Source organism: Caretta caretta, chromosome 1 (genome assembly GCF_965140235.1).
Source record: "Caretta caretta isolate rCarCar2 chromosome 1, rCarCar1.hap1, whole genome shotgun sequence".
NCBI classification, from domain to species: Eukaryota; Metazoa; Chordata; order Testudines; family Cheloniidae; genus Caretta; species Caretta caretta.
Genome location: NC_134206.1, coordinates 63,899,033 through 63,917,544, shown reverse-complemented (window position 1 = coordinate 63,917,544; position 18,512 = coordinate 63,899,033). Strand labels below are relative to the sequence as shown.

Sequence of the window (18,512 nt, the reverse complement as noted above, 5' to 3'; positions counted from 1 at the left end):
ACAATCTTCACTCATCCTGTCACAACTAGATTTCTGAAAGGGATTCTCAGATCCTTTCCACCACTGGTGAAATTTGCACCAATGGGACCTCAACTTTTGTCCTATTTCCTCTGACTAAACCCTCCTTTGAGCTTCTAGCTACATTCTCTGTGTTCCATTTGTCCACAAAGGTGGTCTTTCTAATAGCTATAACATCAGCCAGAAGAGTCAGCAAGCTGGGAGCACTCATGGCGTACCCACCATATACTACCTTCTATAGAGAAAACTCTCATCACAACCCCACACTAGATTTGTTCCTAAAATAATTTCCAAGTTTCATGTGAGTCAGACAATCCACTTACCAGTATTTTTTCCAAAACCTCAGATGAAGAGAGACATCTGCATTCTCTGGACAGCTAAAGGGCTTTGGCCTTTTATCTGCAAAGAACAAAGGATATTAGGAAGACACCTAAACTATTTGTTACCATAGCGGAGCTATCAAGGGGTCAAGCTATATCTGTGCAGAGACTTTCTGAATGAATCTAGGGATGTAGTATCCTTTGTTACCAACTAGCTTATATTCTCTCTCTGGAGAGGGAGAGGGCTCTTACCACTAGAAGGTAAATTACTTCGGCTGCATGGCTGAGATGTACTGCTCCTAGAATCATAGAATATCAGGGTTGGAAGGGACCTCAGAAGGTCATCCAGTCCAACCCCCCGCTCAAAGCAGGACCAATCTCCAACTAAATCATCCCACCCAGGGCTTTGTCAAGCCTGACCTTAAAAACTTCTAAGGAAGGAGATTCTATCACCTCCCCAGGTAACACATTCCAGTGTTTCACCACCCTCCTAGTGAAAAAGTGTTTCCTAATATCCAACCTAAACCTCCCCCACTGCAACTTGAGACCATTACTCCTTGTTCTGTCATCTGCAAACAGTCTAGATCCATCCTCTTTGGAACTCCCTTTCAGGTAGTTGAAAGCACCTATCAAATCCCCCTTCATTCTTTTCTTCTGCAGACTAAACAATCCCAGTTCCCTCAGCCTCTCCTCATAAGTCATGTGTTCCAGTCCCCTAATCATTTTTGTTGCCCTCCGCTGGACTCTTTCCAATTTTTCCACATCCTTCTTGTAGTGTGGGGCCCAAAACTGGACACAGTACTCCAGATGAGGCTTCACCAATGTCGAACAGAGGAGAACGATCACGTCCCTCGATCTGCTGGCAATGCCCCTACATATACATCCCAAAATGCCATTGGCCTTCTTGGCAACAACGGCATACTGTTGACCCATATCTAACTCCTCGTCCGCTCTAACCCCTAGGTCCTTTTCTGCAGAACTGCTGCCTAGCCATTCCATCCCTAGTCTGTAGCGGTGCATGGGATTCTTCCGTCCTAAGTGCAGGACTCTGCACTTGTCCTTGTTGAACCTCATCAGATTTCTTTTGGCCCAATCCTCTAATTCGTCTAGGTTCCTCTGTATCCTATCCATACCCTCCAGCGTATTACCTCTCCTCCCAGTTTAGTGTCATCTGCAAACTTGCTGAGGGTGCAATCCACACCATCCTCCAGATCATTAATGAAGATATTGAACAAAACCAGCCCCAGGACTGACCCTTAGGGCACTCGGCTTGATACCGGCTGCCAACTAGACATGGAGCCATTGATCACTACCCATTGAGACCAATGATTTAGCCAGCTTTCTATCCACCTTATAGTCCATTCATCCAGCCCATACTACTTTAACTTGCTGGCAAGAATACTGTGGGAGACAGTGTCAAAAGCTTTGCTAAAGTCAAGAAATATGTCCACCATTTTTCCCCGTATCCAGAGAGTCAGTTATCTCATCATAGAAGGCAATCAGGTTGGTTGGGCATGACTTGCCCTTGGTGAATCCATGTTGACTGTTCCTGGTCACCTTCCTCTCCTCCACGTGCTTCAAAATGGATTCCTTGAGGACCAGCTCCATGATTTTTCCAGGGACTGAGGTGAGACTGACTGGTCTGTGGTTCCCCAGATTCTCCTTCTTTTTTTAAAGATGGGCACTATATTTGCCTTTCTCCAATTGTCCAGGACCTCCCCTTATCACCACATGTTTTCAAAGATAATGGCTAATGGCTCTGCAATCATATCAGTCAACTCCGTCAGCACCCTCGGATGCATTAGATCTGGCCCCATGGACTTGTGCATGTCCAGCTTTTCTAAATAATCCTTAACCCAGTTGTGGGTAACCTGCAGGCAGCATGCAGCCTGTCAGACTAATCTGCTGGCTGGCCGCGAGGCGGTTTGTTTACATTGACTGTCCCCAGGCACGGCCACCCGCACCTCTGAGTGGACACGGTTTAAAATACAGCCAGCTTTCCTGGACTCCTTTCTATCTCATAGCCTCCCAGGGGATCCTGCCCATCAGTTCCCTGCATCACAAACAGCACTCTGAATACAAGTTATTTTTATAAAATAGAAGCTGGAAATAGAAAATGAGCATATGGGTAAAGTTTCTGCTATAGATCCTCCTTCAGGCTGGAAAACTAGAGTATTGTTTAGTTGGCTTTAGGTTTTTTCCCCACTGTGACTTGTCACAAAAAATATTCTAGGGTTGAGAAAAACTGGCAAAAACAAAAACTCTCTTTTTGATTAAACTGAAATGCAATTGTCTAAGAACATCAGAGAAGAAGGCTGGACATCACTGACCCCAACTGTATGGCTATTTCTCATTTATACAACTCTTGGATTAGCCAAGGGGTCTGCTTTGCAAAATGACGGCATGGTTATTTCTTAATGCCAGACATGCAAATCCCTGTGCTCTGATTTACTGTGGGTTATTTAGTAGCTAATCAAAGACAATAATCTTTTTGTTCTGCTTCTCCAGTGCCTAGAACAATGGGGTCTTGGTTCCTGCCTGGTGCTATGGCAATACAAATAAATAAACAAGTATTAGAGTAAAGACAGTACAGATATTTATTGATAACTGTAGAATGCAAATCCTTTGGCTACTGCTCTCATGTGCACAACCATGTGCCCACACCAAACAGGCTGCCTCTGCTTCTCCCTCCCACTCTGTTATTGCACATTGACCTGGTTCGCAGCAGTAGCCCTGGTCCTGTTTCTCCTGATGAAATGTTCCTCCTCCTCCTTCTCCATTATTTTGAAAACTCCTGCGTCAGTGACTGGTGCATGCTGATAGGTGCAGAATCCAGCCGTTCACTCCTTCCCACGCTCCCTGTAACCATTCTGGTTTTAGAAGGCTTTGAATGGACACAAGATTTTACACATCTGTACAAGGGTAAAAACAACACTTTCTTTGTTCCAGAAGTGAAAACATAAAACGAGGGACTGCTGTAGGGTTATTACAGTCTTGTAATACAGCAGTTAAAATTAGTTTTATATTGCACTAACACACAAATGTCTTTTGTCATAGTGTTTTTTGTTAGTCCCCATTTTAGCTGAGTGGTTAGCAAATATTTGGGGTCTTGTGGATTTTTTCCAGTAGGAAAAAACACTGCCAGGTGCCTTCAGACATGGCTAAGGACTATTGACACCCCAAACATAGAATCATAGAATATCAGGGTTGGAAGGGACCTCAAAGGTCATCTAGTCCAACCCCCTGCTCAAAGCAGGACCAATCCCCAATTAAATCATCCGAGCCAGGGCTTTGTCAAGCCTGACCTTAAAAACTTCTAAGGAAGGAGATTCTATCACCTCCCTAGGTAACACATTCCAGTGTTTCACCACCCTCCTAGTGAAAAAGTTTTTCCTAATATCCAACCTAAACCTCCCCCACTGCAACTTGAGAACATTACTCCTTGTCCTGTCCTCTTCTACCACTGAGAATAGTCTAGAACCATCCTCTTTGGAACCACCTCTCAGGTAGTTGAAAGCAGCTATCAAATCCCCCCTCATTCTTCTCTTCTGCAGACTAAACAATCCCAGCTCCCTCAGCCTCTCCTCATAAGTCATGTGTTCCAGACCCCTAATCATTTTTGTTGTCCTTCGCTGGACTCTCTCCAATTTATCCACATCCTTCTTGTAGTGAGGGGCCCAAAACTGGACACAGTACTCCAGATGAGGCCTCACCAATGTCGAATAGAGGGGAACGATCACGTCCCTCGATCTGCTGGCTATGCCCCTACTTATACATCCCAAAATGCCATTGGCCTTCTTGGCAACAAGGGCACACTGTTGACTCATATCCAGCTTCTCGTCCACTGTCACCCCTAGGTCCTTTTCCGCAGAACTGCTGCCTAGCCATTCCGTCCCTAGTCTGTAGCGGTGCATTGGGTTCTTCCATCCTACGTGCAGGACCCTGCACTTATCCTTGTTGAACCTCATCAGATTTCTTTTGGCCCAATCCTCCAATTTGTCTAGGTCCCTCTGTATCTTATCCCTGCCCTCCAGCATATCTACCACTCCTCCTAATTTAGTATCATCCGCAAATTTGCTGAGAGTGCAATCCACACTATCCTCCAGATCATTTATGAAGATATTGAACAAAACCGGCCCCAGGACTGACCCTTGGGGCACTCCACTTGATACCGGCTGCCAACTAGACATGGAGCCATTGATCACTACCCCCCGTTGAGCCCGACAATCTAGCCAACTTTCTACCCACCTTGTAGTGCATTCATCCAGCCCATACTTCTTTAACTTGCTGACGAGAATACTGTGGGAGACCGTGTCAAAAGCTTTGCTAAAGTCAAGAAACAATACATCCACTGCTTTCCCTTCATCCACAGAACCAGTAATCTCATCATAGAAGGCGATTAGATTAGTCAGGCATGACCTTCCCTTGGGTGAATCCATGCTGACTGTTCCTGATCACTGTCCTCTCGTGTAAGTGCTTCAGGATTGATTCCTTGAGGACCTGCTCCATGATTTTTCCAGGGACTGAGGTGAGGCAGACTGGCCTGTAGTTCCCAGGATCCTCCTTCTTCCCTTTTTTAAAGATTGGCACTACATTAGCCTTTTTCCAGTCATCCGGGACTTCCCCTGTTCGCCACGAGTTTTCAAAGATAATGGCCAATGGCTCTGCAATCACAGCCGCCAATTCCTTTAGCACTCTTGGATGCAACGCGTCCGGCCCCATGGACTTGTGCACGTCCAGCTTTTCTAAATAGTCCCTAACCACCTCTTTCTCCACAGAGGGTTGGCCACCTACTCCCCATGCTGTGATGCTCAGCGCAGCAGTCTGGGAGCTGACCTTGTTCGTGAAGACAGAGGCAAAAAAAGCATTGAGTACATTAGCTTTTTCCACATCCTCTGTCACTAGGTTGCCTCCCTCATTCAGTAAGGGGCCCACACTTTCCTTGGCTTTCTTCTTGTTGCCAACATACCTGAAGAAACCCTTCTTGTTACTCTTAACATCTCTTGCTAGCTGCAGCTCCAGGTGTGATTTGGCCCTCCTGATTTCATTCCCACATGCCCGAGCAATATTTTTATACTCTTCCCTGGTCATTTGTCCAATCTTCCACTTCTTGTAGGCTTCTTTTTTATGTTTAAGATCCGCAAGGATTTCACCGTTAAGCCAAGCTGGTCGCCTGCCATATTTACTATTCTTTCGACACATTGGGATGGTTTGTCCCTGTAACCTCAACAGGGATTCCTTGAAATACAGCCAGCTCTCCTGGACTCCTTTCCCCTTCATGTTATTCCCCCAGGGGATCCTACCCAGACACAGTCTGTCCAAATGCATCACAGTACCTCCAAAAGTTCTGGAATCTCTCTCAGGTGATGGAAGGACCCACTGAAGGTCTGCGTGGGAATACGATTCCCACATTCCTCACCCTCCAAGATCTTCTCAATAGGTGCCACCCTTTTTGGATGCAGGGCTCACCTCCACAGGGTTACAGCCTAGGGCAAGTGGTCTACACAAGAGGCCATGCTCCACATCAACTTCCTACATCTAAGAGTAGTTTGATAAGCTTGCCAATACTTCCTTCACAACGTACAGGGTCACTTCTTCAGAATAATGCTGGACAACAGGGCAACAAACTACCAGGCCTCTAGAGTACAGTTGCAGACTCTCCAAACAGGAACTTCCACCCGGACCATGAATGGGAGCTCAATGATTCGGTCTTCCACAGCATCTGCTAGAGTAGGGGATTACCAGATGCAGACTTCTCTGCTAATCCAATCAACACAAAATGTTGCCCCTTCTGCTCCAAGGAAGGATACAACCACAACTCACTGGGAAATGCCCTGATAATACAGTGGCCACATACCCTGCTATATGCTTACCCGCCTCTACCTCTAATTCTCAAGTCCCTGCTAAAACTGTGACAGGGAAGAGCAAGGGTTATCTTCATAGTACTGTCCTGGCCAAGACAAGTGTGGTACTCAAACCTTCTTCACCTCTCTGTGGCAATGCCTTGCAGCCTTCCCCTGAGGAGGGATCTCCAGCCACAGAACTCGGGGATCCTGATCCATCCCAGCCCCCCTCCTTGAACCTGAAAGCTAGGTTCTTGATGGTTCTCAAGCATGAAGCTAACCTGTTTGGCTAGACTAGTGGGAAAACTAGATGACATCATAGGAGACTCACCACTCACTACCTTCTACAGAGATAAGGTTTCACTATGTTTCCACCCTCACTTCCTCCCTAAGGTCTCAGGAAATCCAGGTACCAGTGTTCTATCCAAAGGGCTCTTGCCTTCTTCCTTGACAGGACTAAGATCTTCAGGGCTTCTGCAAGACTATTTGTGTCTTTTGCAAAGAGGATGAGAGGACAGCCCATTTCCACACGAAGACTGTCAGAGTGGGTGTCAGGTTGCATCTTAATGTGCTATGAGACTGCTGGAATATCTTGGATCTGCTTCCTCAGCACCCACCTACATGTTAAGTTATTGGCTGAGAGTATATTACAGGGGAGCCCCCATAAGGGCATATACTTGAAGAAGAATGGGAGGTTACTTACCTGTACATTAACGTGAGTTCTTCAAGATCTTTTTTCCCTAGGGGTGCTCCATCTCCCGCCCTCCTTCCTTGCCACTGTGGAGTCTCTGGCTTTGTGGCTGAGAACGAACTGAGTGGCGTGGGTCCATGCCACCCCATGTGCCCTTGAATGGGAACACGAGGAGCTGCTCTGTGCCACCATGGGCCCATGGACAGTGCTTCACAATCTCTGCTCAAAGTATCTATAGTGACAAAACACCTGGAAGAACTCAAGTTACTGTACAGGTAAGTAACCTCTCCATCTCTGATTTGCAGAGACAAATAGTGAAACTAGACAACCGACTTCACAATCTGCAAGCACAAATACTTGTGTGAATCAATTTTAGGGTTCTTCTAAATGTAGGTACATAAAGCTGGGAGCCCACATGTGTGTCAAAAGCACAGTAGTACCTTGTGGGAGCCTTGCTATTTGGCAACAGAAGAGTGCCTGCTAATATTTTTAAATTCTTTGCCTGCTATATCCTTTACAGACACATGCCAAATCAGTAGAGCTGCTTCAACTAGCTGTATGGGTCAGCTTGCAAGGTTAAAAACGTAATAGAAAAACATAGGTTGGATTGTAAACACTGTATCATTGGCTCACAGGGAGCTGGAGACGCTGTGGCGAATGTTCAGGAACGAGTACGCTTTAAATACACATTGGATTGTTCCTTGGAAGAAGGGAGGGGATTCAGTAGTTGAGGTTTACATTACAAGTCATGTGTTGGATATTTCTACTGAAAACAAAAACTGATATACTTGTCAGTCTGCAAAGACAAGTACAGAGGCTATTAGCAGACAGCCAGATTTCCTTTAGAAGCCTTCAAACTTTTATAAAATCCTTGTTTAATATCTGCTAAATTTTAGGGTTAAACCAAGTTGACAGTATCCCCATAGATGAATGTTTTCTTTAATTCAGCTATACAGTATTTAAAACTCTGACATTTTCCATTGTAAGTCTCTTATTTCTTGGGTTTATAATGCCTCAGTAAAAAAAATTGTGTCAAAAGAAATATATTTTTGATTGCAATATATATATTCACTTCAAGCCAGGGGGTGCTGCAGCCCCCTCCCTACTCCTAGTTCCAGCGCTTCTGTGGGGGTGTCGCCGGGGGTGTGTGTGGCTCAGTCTCTCTCTGGGGGAACATGGGGGTGTCGCTGAGGGAGGGTTGGGTCGGTCTCCCTCTTGTGCTCCAGCCCTGCTCTCCGAGGGTCTGGGGGATTTTAAGGGTGTCCGTGTTTCTCGTTAGGCTCCGGTGACAGTATGTATATATATATTCTACTCAATATATATATATATATTCTACTCAAATCTGGGGAAATATACTCATATATATATATATATATATATATATTCTACTCAAATCTGGGGAAATTCTACAATGGAATTTTTCTTTTTTATTCTACCAATTTTACCCTGACTTTAAAGGCAAGAGAAGTATCTTTCTTAGGGTGTGTTTTCATTGCAGTTACCCCAAATGATCAGCACCTGGGTCTGAGCACCCAGGTTAGTCTAGCTTGGTTGTGAGCAGCCACATACCTCAACACTAGTGCTGCACTTGCCTGTGTGAGGTGCTAGGACTTCTGAGGGCATATCCCACAATTCTTAAAACTGCAGTAAGCTGAGCCTAGGGCAAGTGGTCTACACAAGAGGCCATGCTCCACATCAACTTCCTACATCTAAGAGTAGTTTGATAAGTTTGCCAATACTTCCTTCACTCTGATTCTTTCCCAGTGAACTTTGGAAGAACTTGTCTGCCCCTCTGTGCACATAAGGGGAAATATGGAAAGGCACTGGAGTGTTTTAGCCTGAAAAATGTGCTGGGTTGCCAGCTGGAGATAGGGAGTACTCAGGCTTTAACCTATATCCTGGACAGGCTGGCTAGCTATGTTGAAACTGATCTGAAAGCACCACCGTATTTGGGGAGAGGGTTGTGTGTGTGAACATGAGTTGAGTTAGGGACAATACATGAGTAAGAGCCAGAGTTAACTGCAGTGAAGACAAGCCCTTATTCAAATAGCTCTAAACTATTTCAAAACATTCCCGATGGTCATCTGATTTATTCAGCTCTTTGGATATTCAACGCTTTTCAGCCTTTTTCCCATGCAAATTCCTTTTGAAGGAATGAAGCATCACCAGCAGGTAAGTACCCTGAGTAGGTGCAGTAGTTGGATGTTTATTATACAAGAAGCAGAAGTGAAACTGCTAACATTGTGCTGGAAATGGCCCAACTTGATTATCGTACACATTGTAAGGAGAGTGATCACTTTAGATAAGCTATTGCCAGCAGGAGAGTGGGGTGGGGGGGAGGTATTTTTTCATGCTTTGTGTGTATAAAAGATCTTCTACACTTTCCACACTATGCATCCGATGAAGTGAGCTGTAGCTCACGAAAGCTTATGCTCAAATAAATGTGTTAGTCTCTAAGGTGCCACAAGTACTCCTTTTCTTTTTGCGAATACAGACTAACAGGGCTGTTACTCTGAAACCGCTAACATTGTTACAGCATTTAAATAGCAATAGTGATAATGAGGCCATAACATTAACACCCATGTGATAAATGAGGGACTTTCCCACTTTCAGTGTGGCTACAGCCTCAAAAGCATTGCATTTAGGTGCTTTCTGAAAGTTATCTTCATGGCTAAATGGGCTACCCCTGTGGTAAGAATTGATAAAAATGCCTTCATTTTGTCTAGACAACAGTTCCCACCTTGGCTATGCTATTGGAGCTGTACTGGTGGAGAATTACAGGACCCAATTTACCTAGTGTAGATTCAGCCTTCTAGTTTTTTCCTCTCCTTGGTGCTTTCAAGCCTTTTTTGGCACTGTCTTGCTAGGCCGTGTCCTGCTGGAGTGACTGTGCCTTTACCTGGTGCTGCTGCTGCAGGTACATCATTACTAGACTGTAAGCCTCCCTAGAGCTCTGCTGACACAAATGCCCCCACCAGAGGAAGTCAAAAGGCTGAGGAATATTCCATCATTGCTCTGATTTTATGGAACATGAAATGCCTTAAAGACTAACAGATTTATTTGGGTATAAGCTTTCCTGGGTAAAATAAAAAACACTTCTTCAGATCAAATAAATCTGTTAATCTTTTAGGTGCCCCTGGACTCCTTGTTCTTTTTGTGTATACAGACTAACACTGCTACCCTCTGATACCTGAAATTTCTTGGCTCTCCTCTCGCCACTACCAACCAGAAGATAATGTCCCAGGGTGAAGGAGTGCATGCTGCAATACCTCTTCTAGTATGAAGTGTGCTGCTGAGTCACTTCATATTCATCCACACCAGGGTTCTTCAGCTCATTCCTCCCCCCCCCCCTGCAGTAAATCAACATTTAACAGGTTTTGCCTTGATTTTACAAGAGCTAGATAATTTTTTCTATTTATCTGTTGCTAACAAAAAGGCCCTGACTCACTTGTAGCTAAATTCTCATTGTTCCTGCTGCAGCCTCATGTTGCTTTCGGGTAGCAAAAGGAAGCAAGACAGGTCTTCTACTTTGTAGCACAGGGTTGTAGCCCAGGCACTTGATTTGCTGTTAGGAAGCTGTGCCCACAAACCACACTAATTCAGACTCGCGCTCAGGCAGTGCCTGTCTGCTCCGGACGTCAGTGCGTTGCCCCACTCCCCCGGGAGCTGTGTTTTTCTAACAGCACGTTGTCCCCAGCCAGCAAACGCCTCCCACCCAGCACTGCAGCGTACTTCGCTGGTGGGACCTTGATGGCATTTTGCTGGGGGAGGCCGGTACAGACCGTCTCTCTCGCGCAGTCTCTGCGGGGGACGCAGGAGGGAACCCCTGCCGCGCACTGACACGTGTAGCCCGGCGTTCAGGGGAGAAACGCCCGTACCCCCGCGTCAGGGAGGCTGGATTGGGGGTGCTCGGAGCTCCCGCCAGTGAGAGGCCCCGGCCCGGAGCTCTCTGGGACCGGCTGCGGAGGCAGGGGGATAATCCAGCCCCGCCGGCGGGCCGCGTCCTTCCCACTTCGCCGCCCCAGCGCGCTAGCGGCAGCAGGGCGCTGCCGTGCCCCCTCCCACGCCCGCCTCCTTCCACGTCTGGCGGCGGCGCTGCGGCCGCTCCCCGGGGCACCGGCTAGAAGAGGCTCCGGCTGGGGCTGGCGGCAGATGCTGGCGGCACAAGGCGGCGGGGAGGGGTGGGAGCCTGCGGCCATGAAGTCCCCGCAAGCTAAGAGCGCGGCCGGCAAAGGTGAGCGCGGCCGGCCCGGGCGCTCGGCTGCAGCCCCCTCGCGAGAGCCGCCGTCGGCGCGGGCGGGAGGGGAGGAGGCGGCCGGCGCCGGGCTGCGGGGTCGGTGCCCTTCGCCTCCCGCCCCCAGGCCAGGCTGTCACAGGGGCCGGGCGGCGGTCGCGGCGGGGCGCGCTCAGCGGTGCAAACCCCGGTTAGTGCCGGGAGCAGAGGCGGCCAGGACCCGACCCCGGCCCGGCCAGCGACCGAGGCTCGGCTGCTCCCGGCTCCCTCCCTTTGCTACGGTCTCTCTGCTCTCGGGGGGGGCCGGTCTCGTTGGGGGGGTACGGCGGGAGGGGGGCCGGTCTCGCTGGGGGGAAACGGGGGTGCAGGGGCGCTGGAACAATGTGTGTGTGTGTGTGGGGGGGGTGCTGAGAGCCATGTAAACCCTGCGTATGATGGAAACCACTTCAAGCCGGGGGTGCTGCAGCCCCCTCGCTAGCCCTAGTCCCAGCGCCTCTGGGGGGGTGTCGCCGGGGGGCGGGGGTGGCTCAGTCTCTCTCTGGGGGAACATGGGGGTGTCGCTGCGGGAGGGGTGGCTCGGTCTCCCCCTTGTGCTCCAGCCCTGCTCTCCGAGGGCCCGGGGGGTTTTAAGGGTGTCCGTGTTTCTCGTTAGGCTCCGGTGACGGTCTCCCTCGTGCTCTCCCGTCCGACCCGGGCTCGGGCCCTGCCGCCCTGCGGGCGGATGCCGGGGAGCTGGCGGAGGTGCTGGGCGAGTTCGATGCCGTGATCGAGGACTTCTCCTCGCCCGTCAGCAAGCGCCACTTCCAGTACGAGGAGCACCTGGCGCGGATGAAGCGGCGGAGCAGCGCCAGCGTTAGCGACAGCAGCGGCATGAGCGACTCGGAGAGTGAGACACCCCCGCCCTTGCCCTGCCCTCCCGCACGCTTCCCTTTCCCCCGTCCCCTCCCTCCTGCGCAGCGGGCACGGGCAGCTGGCCCCCAGTTAGAGTCTCCTGCACCGCATCTGCATGCAGTTCAGTGTTGCTTTGGCTAGCAAACCAGTTGTTTCACAGCTTATTCCTGGGGGAGGACCTTTCAGAGCTGACAGGTAAAAATAGCTTTGACTTCTAGACACTTGACAGCTCTCCCCACCCATCACAAAGCAAAACACTGCTTGGCTTTTTCTTTTTTTTTTTCCTTCTGTCCTTGTATTTTGGTGTCTGGAACTTAGGTCTTTTCAGTAGCATTTGGGGAGACATTGTGCCAGTTTCTATGATCTAAACTAAATGTACATTTCTTAAAAAACGGGTCTTAGTGTTACAAAAGGCAGAGATTATCTAGCACTTTTTATACTGTTTACTTTTGTCCCCTGCTTGCCACAAATTAAAAGTATTATGCATTTAATTGTTCCGTCTTCTCCAAGCGTCCTGCATGTGACTCTCCTTTGTTCCTTCCATCAAACAGCTTGTTGAAGGTGGTCTGCAGAGAATATTTTTTAATTAATTTGTGTCCTTTTCCCCCTTCCCCCCATCCTTTTATGATACATAAAGAAATCTGGAAAGATTTATGTTTTTAAAATAATTTTCTTATTTTTTCCCTCACAAATATCAAGAATGTCAAGTCTGGTCTTCTCTGGTTTTGTCATCTTGGAAGTCTCAGACATTTCTTGTTAATTCTCACACCTTAACTGATCAATCATAAAGATGCAGACAAGGACAGACGCCCTTTTCTCTTTTTTTTTTCTTTCTCCTCCTCTCCCCCGGGTTTCCTTAATGTTGATGATTGCTGGGGAGAATCTTGCTATGCTATACAAAAGTGAAAAGTCAAAGAGAATCACAATGGTACTTGGGGTGGATAAGGTCAGAGACTGGAAAATAAGGTGTCAGAGAAGGAAGAGTTCCCAGCTGGCTGGTAGAAGACTATAGAGGCACTCGATTTTTTTAGAAGCCCAAGAAAACTCTAGTCCATTCTAGCAGGAAGACTCCTGATGACCTCATCATCTTGTAGCTAACTAAATATTTACTAAACAAGAATGTTGTATTAAAAGTATTTTCACAAGAGGTTTATAGAAATACTGGAAACCACTTCCTCCTCTTCCTTCAGTGAATGGTGCTGTTTTCTAGTTTTGGAGGTTGCTGTTTTAAAGATAATTTAAATCACAAGTTCCAGTTTGAGGCAAAACGTTATTTGCAGAGTGCAGAAAAAGTGCTAGTTGTACAAAGGAGTATTAAATTTAATACTGATAGCATACATACAAGCAAAAGATATGGAATCAAGAATGTCCAAAAGCAAGGTAATTGAGAAATAAAGTTTAGCATACATTTGTTAGTGCTGTGATTTTTGTTCAGATTTCTTTAAAAAATTATATTTTGGTGGTTGTTTGTCAAGGAGAGTGTACCAAAATTAATAGTAATTAGGAGGACTGAAAGAACCTGCTTTTCCATTAAAAAGCCATGGAATCAATCTTTAAGTTGTCATAAGTAAATTTAAAAAAAAAATCACACCACCAAAACCTATTTTTCTAAATTGCTAACTTCCTCTCCTCAAAAAAATTCTATAGAATTTGCCTTATAAAAACTTTCTGATTTTCAGTGATTTCTAGTAATGAAACTGTTTCTTTCACTAAAATGGTAAATTGTGACCAGATACTTAACCTAATTAATATTAACAACAAAGGGGAAGGAACACAAGCCAAAATAGAGAAAGAATGGGTTAAAGACTATTTAGACAAGTCAGTTGTAGTCATGTTGTCAGAACCTGATTAAATGAATCCTAGGGTACTTGAGGAACTAGCTGACACGGCTGTTACTCTGAATCTTGGAACTGTTAGTGATTCTCTTTAAGAAAACATGGAGCATGGGTGAGGTCCCAAGAGGACGGGAGAAGGGCAAACATAGTACCTGTCTTTAAAAAGGGGGTGCAGGGTGGGGAACCAGTCAGCCTAATGTCAACACCTGGAAAGATACTGGAACAAATGATTAAACAATCAATTTGTAAGCACCTAGAGGATAATGGGTTATAACAGTGGTTCTCAAACTTTTGTAATGGTGACCCCTTTCACCTTTGAGTGTGACCCTCCCCCCCTTATAAATTAAAACTCTTTTTTTTTTAATATTTAACACCATTATAAATGCTGGAGGCAAAATGGGATTTAGGGTGGAGGTTGACAGCTTGTGACCCCCTGTGTAAGAACCTTGTGACCCTCTAAGGGGTCTTAACCCCCAGTTTGAGATCCCCTGGGTTAAATTAATAGCCAACATGAATTTGTCAAGAAAAAATCATGCCAAACCAACTTAATTCCCTTCTTTGACAGGGTTACTGGCCTTGTGGATGGGGGGGAAGCTGTAAATGTTACATATCTTGATTTTAGTAAGGCTTTTGACACAGTCCCACATGACAATCTCACAAGCAAACTAGGGAAATGAGGTCTAGGTGAAATTACTATAAGGTGGGATCGAAACTAGTTGAAAGACTGTACTTGGAGTAGTAATCAATGGTTTGCTGACAAATCAGGGAGCATATCTAGTGGAATTGTGCAGGGTCTGTTACTACTCGCTATTGTCATTAACATCCGTTAACGAGTGGAGAGTATGCTTATATAATTTGTGATAATACCAAGCTGGGAGGGGTTGGAAGCACTTTGAAGGACAGGATTAGAATTCAAAATGACCTTGGCAAGTTGCAGAATTGGTCTGAAATCTACAAGATTAAATTCAATAAAGACAAGTGCAACGTATTACACTTAAGTAGAAAAAAAATCAAATAGAGAGCTACAAAATGGGGAATAATTGGCTAGGTAGCAGTACTGAAGAAAAGGATCTGGGGCTTATAGCAGACACAAACTGAATATGAGTCAACAATGTGATGCAGTTGCAAAAAAGGCTAATATCATTCTGGGGTATATTAGCAAGTGTCTTGTATGTAAGACACGTGAGCTAATTGTCCTGTCCTTGGCACTGGTGAGGCCTCTGCTGGAGTACTGTGTACAGTTCTGGAAACCGCAGTTTAAGAAAGACATGAATGAATTTGAGAGTCCAGAAGAAAGCAACAAAAATAATAAAAAGTTTAGAAAACTTGACCTGGGAGGAAAGGTTAAAAAAACTGGACGTGTTTAGTCTTGAGAAAAGAAGACAGAGGGACCTGATAAATCTTCAAATACATTTAGGGCTGTTATAAAGAGGATGATCAATTGTTTTCCATGTCCACTGAAGATAGGACAAGAAGTAATGCGCTTAATTTTCAGAAAGAGAGAGTTAGGTTAGATATTAGGATAAAACTTTCTAATGATAAGGATAGTTAAGCTTGCCAGGGAGATTGTAGAATCCCCATTTTGAAGGTTTTTAAGAACAGGTTCCACAAATACCTGTAAGAGATGATTTAGTTATATTCCTCAGTGCAGGGGGCTGGACTAGATGACTTCTTGTGCTCCTCTCCAGTTCTACATTTCAATGATTCATTCATGCTTTGCATCATCAGTTTGTCAATATGATAGTTTTGTATATGAGTTTGTTTTTATTTAACACTTTAAAATGTTAGCAATATATTCTTCATAACAGTTAGGCTATTGGTTATATTATAAAGGTATTTCTTTCAATCAGTTAGGGTGTAGATATTGCTGATGGGACACTTAAAATACATATAGATTACCACAATGATTTCATATACTTCCATTTGTATTAAAGCATCAGATCTGAGCTGTATATACTGCACTCTCTCTCTCGCTTTCTTTTTTTAAGCTGCTGAAGTCTGTGTGTAGTTTGTTCTATAAGCCTGTGACTACTTCTGAGTCTTCTGGCAATAGTTTCCCATCCTTAATAACAATGGTACAGTTCCACCATTAATAGTCATAGTAGGAGCCCTACTTTAGACAAAGTTTCTGAAGTCTCCAGCATTTTGAATACAATGTAATCTAACTATGTTCTGATCAAATTTAAAAGACCCCAGTGTTAAAACACTGGTAGCTCATAGCGGCAGGAGCCTTGTCCACACTAGCATTCTCACTATTTTTACTACCCATTAAATACCCCAGTGCTAGAGTTAAGCAAACTTTGGTACAAAAAATTAGTTAAATGTTATTTAATTTTTTTTCATTAATCTTTAATCCGTAAAAAAAAAAAAATTCTCCACCATTTTCAGATTTATTGCAAGCCTGCAGTCAGGTAGTTCAGTTTACTTGGAGACCTGTCTATACTGGTATGTCCTGCCTGGATTCTTTTTCCTTGACTCTCTAATCTAGTTCTCGTAAAAATACTCAGCAAAACTTGCTTCTCTTTCTGAAGACATCATTTAATATAGTAAATCCCTCTCCAAACCTCCCTGTACCATTTTGGTGAAATCAGAGACAAATGGCAGTTTTTAATAAAGACGGTCTTTCATAATCAGAGAGAGGCTCAAATATCAGATGTAAAGATAAATCCAGTTACACTCCCCTTGTCTTTCATAACTCCTCTTACTATGTGTGTTACTTTCCAAGCTATTTCTATTCAAACACAGGCTTCTTCTCTCAGCCCAGCTTCTCGTCCAAATTAATCTTTTAGTGAGGTTGTAGTGACCTCACTATTCCCGTGGCAACACTTGCGTTAAATGTAGCTGGGCTGTGTGGGGACAAATTCTTAAAACACAAATCTGCAACAACAGCAAAAGAAATGCTGACTGTTTTTTCTGAAAACTGCTTTTGCTGAAAAGTGTAATTCATATAAACTCCCTCATCTTCATAAATCTGTCAATTCCACAGCCATTACTGTGTGTATAAGAGCTACAGGATCATGTTTTTATGGTGTGATCCTACAAGTGCTTGTTATGGGCCATTGTACCATGAATAAGGTTAAGATTTTGTCACAGTTATTTTTAGTAAAACTCCAAGACAGGTTGCAGGCAATAAACAAAAATTCACAGAAGCCTGCGACCTGTCCGTGTCTTTTACTAAAAATAATGGGGAGCAGGGGGGAGCCCAACATAGCTGACAGCTGCAGGGCTCGCAGCTCATAGCTCTGGGGTTCCCGCCTACTGCTAAGAGTTGCACGGCCCCTGCTGCCCACAGTGGCTGATGGCTCCAGCCCCAAGGCACGGGGCTGAAGCAGAAAATGTCACAGAGATCTCTGAAAGTCACAGAATCCATGACCTCTGTGACAAAATCTTATCCTTATCCATGAACCACAGTTGGCTTACACCAAGATATAAGCAAGAGGGCCACTGATTTTTGTGTACTTTGGTTTTGGGGTGCCCAACATGAGACATCTTGGGCTGATTGTCAAAGGTGCTGAGCCACTACAAGACTCAGCACGCACAGGCTGGTCATACCAAAGCTGAGCTATCCAAAATGAGTGGTACTTCTCAAAAATTGTGAGTCTATTAGTAAGTGTTTGCTAGGGTCAGGCTCAAAGATGGAAAAAGACACAATGTAGTTACAGCAATTTTTGCACTATTGATCTACTTTAACATTCAATGTACCTGGCAACAAGTATCCTCCTCTGAAAACTACTGTTTTGTAGTAGGGTGTGCAAATCCCTTCCTCTTTCTAGAGCTTCTGCCAGCAGGATAAGCCACTTTCCTTTTGTAAAAGCTTGCATTTCAGCTCTTACCCATAATGTCTTGCTAAGACAGAAAGCAATCCTTTACACATTGCTTCTGTCTGAAAAGTCCCCTTTTAAGGAAATGGACACCAAAGGGGCTAATTGAAGATCTTATACTGTATACGGGAGGCTTCTTGAAAACTTTAGAATTAGAGTCCAAAGATATTTCCCTGTCTAGAAAATTCTCCCATTTTGTGATCTTTGTCATGGTACTTTAGATAGTATGGTCTTTGGCACAAGGTTTATCTCTAACTATGACTATGTACGGAACTTAGAACAATGGACTGTAGAGTCTACTATAATACAAAGAATTCTGACCTGAATAAACATTAATCAAGATCTTAGGCCTGGATCCACAAAGGGACTTAGGCACATAAAGTCCCAGTTTTAACTTAATTGGGTCTGTGCTGGCATTCATTACACATCTGGTGGCTTAGTGTCGTGTCAAAGCTCAATTCTTTATTCCCCATAGTAATAAAGGGGACAAATATTGACTAGTTGCTGAACTACTGGGATAAATAGTGCCTACATGTTTCGGCTGAAGCCCTCAGTGGGGTCAAAGTACAAGTATAAAAGCTCCAGGCATTAGGTGGTAGTTCTTGTAAAGTTGGTACTTACAGTAAAACTTCTAAGGCCAGGTCTACCCTACAGACTTTTTTCAGCATAACTCTGTTGGTCATGGGTAGGATGATACGTATCTGTGACTGATATAGCTGCGCCAGCAATAGCTCCTAGTGTATCATAGAATCATAGAATATCAGGGTTGGAAGGGACCTCAGGAGGTCATCTAGTCCAACCCCCTGCTCAAAGCAGGACTGATCCCCGACTAAATCATCCCAGCCAGGGCTTTGTCAAG

The 18,512-nt window shown here is 45.1% G+C and overlaps 1 protein-coding gene across 1 annotated transcript in view; it reads left to right on the top strand.

Moving 5' to 3' along the window:
- The first annotated feature begins 10,570 nt into the window (after nt 1–10,570).
- Nucleotides 10,571–18,512, top strand: part of RGCC (regulator of cell cycle) — a 38,354-nt gene continuing 30,412 nt past the window's right edge. Inside the window, exons 1-2 of the mRNA XM_048851325.2 lie at nt 10,571–11,106; nt 11,759–11,992. Coding sequence (XP_048707282.2) covers nt 11,025–11,106; nt 11,759–11,992 — 316 coding nt within the window. The 5' untranslated portion in view covers nt 10,571–11,024. The remainder of the gene's footprint in view (nt 11,107–11,758; nt 11,993–18,512) is intronic.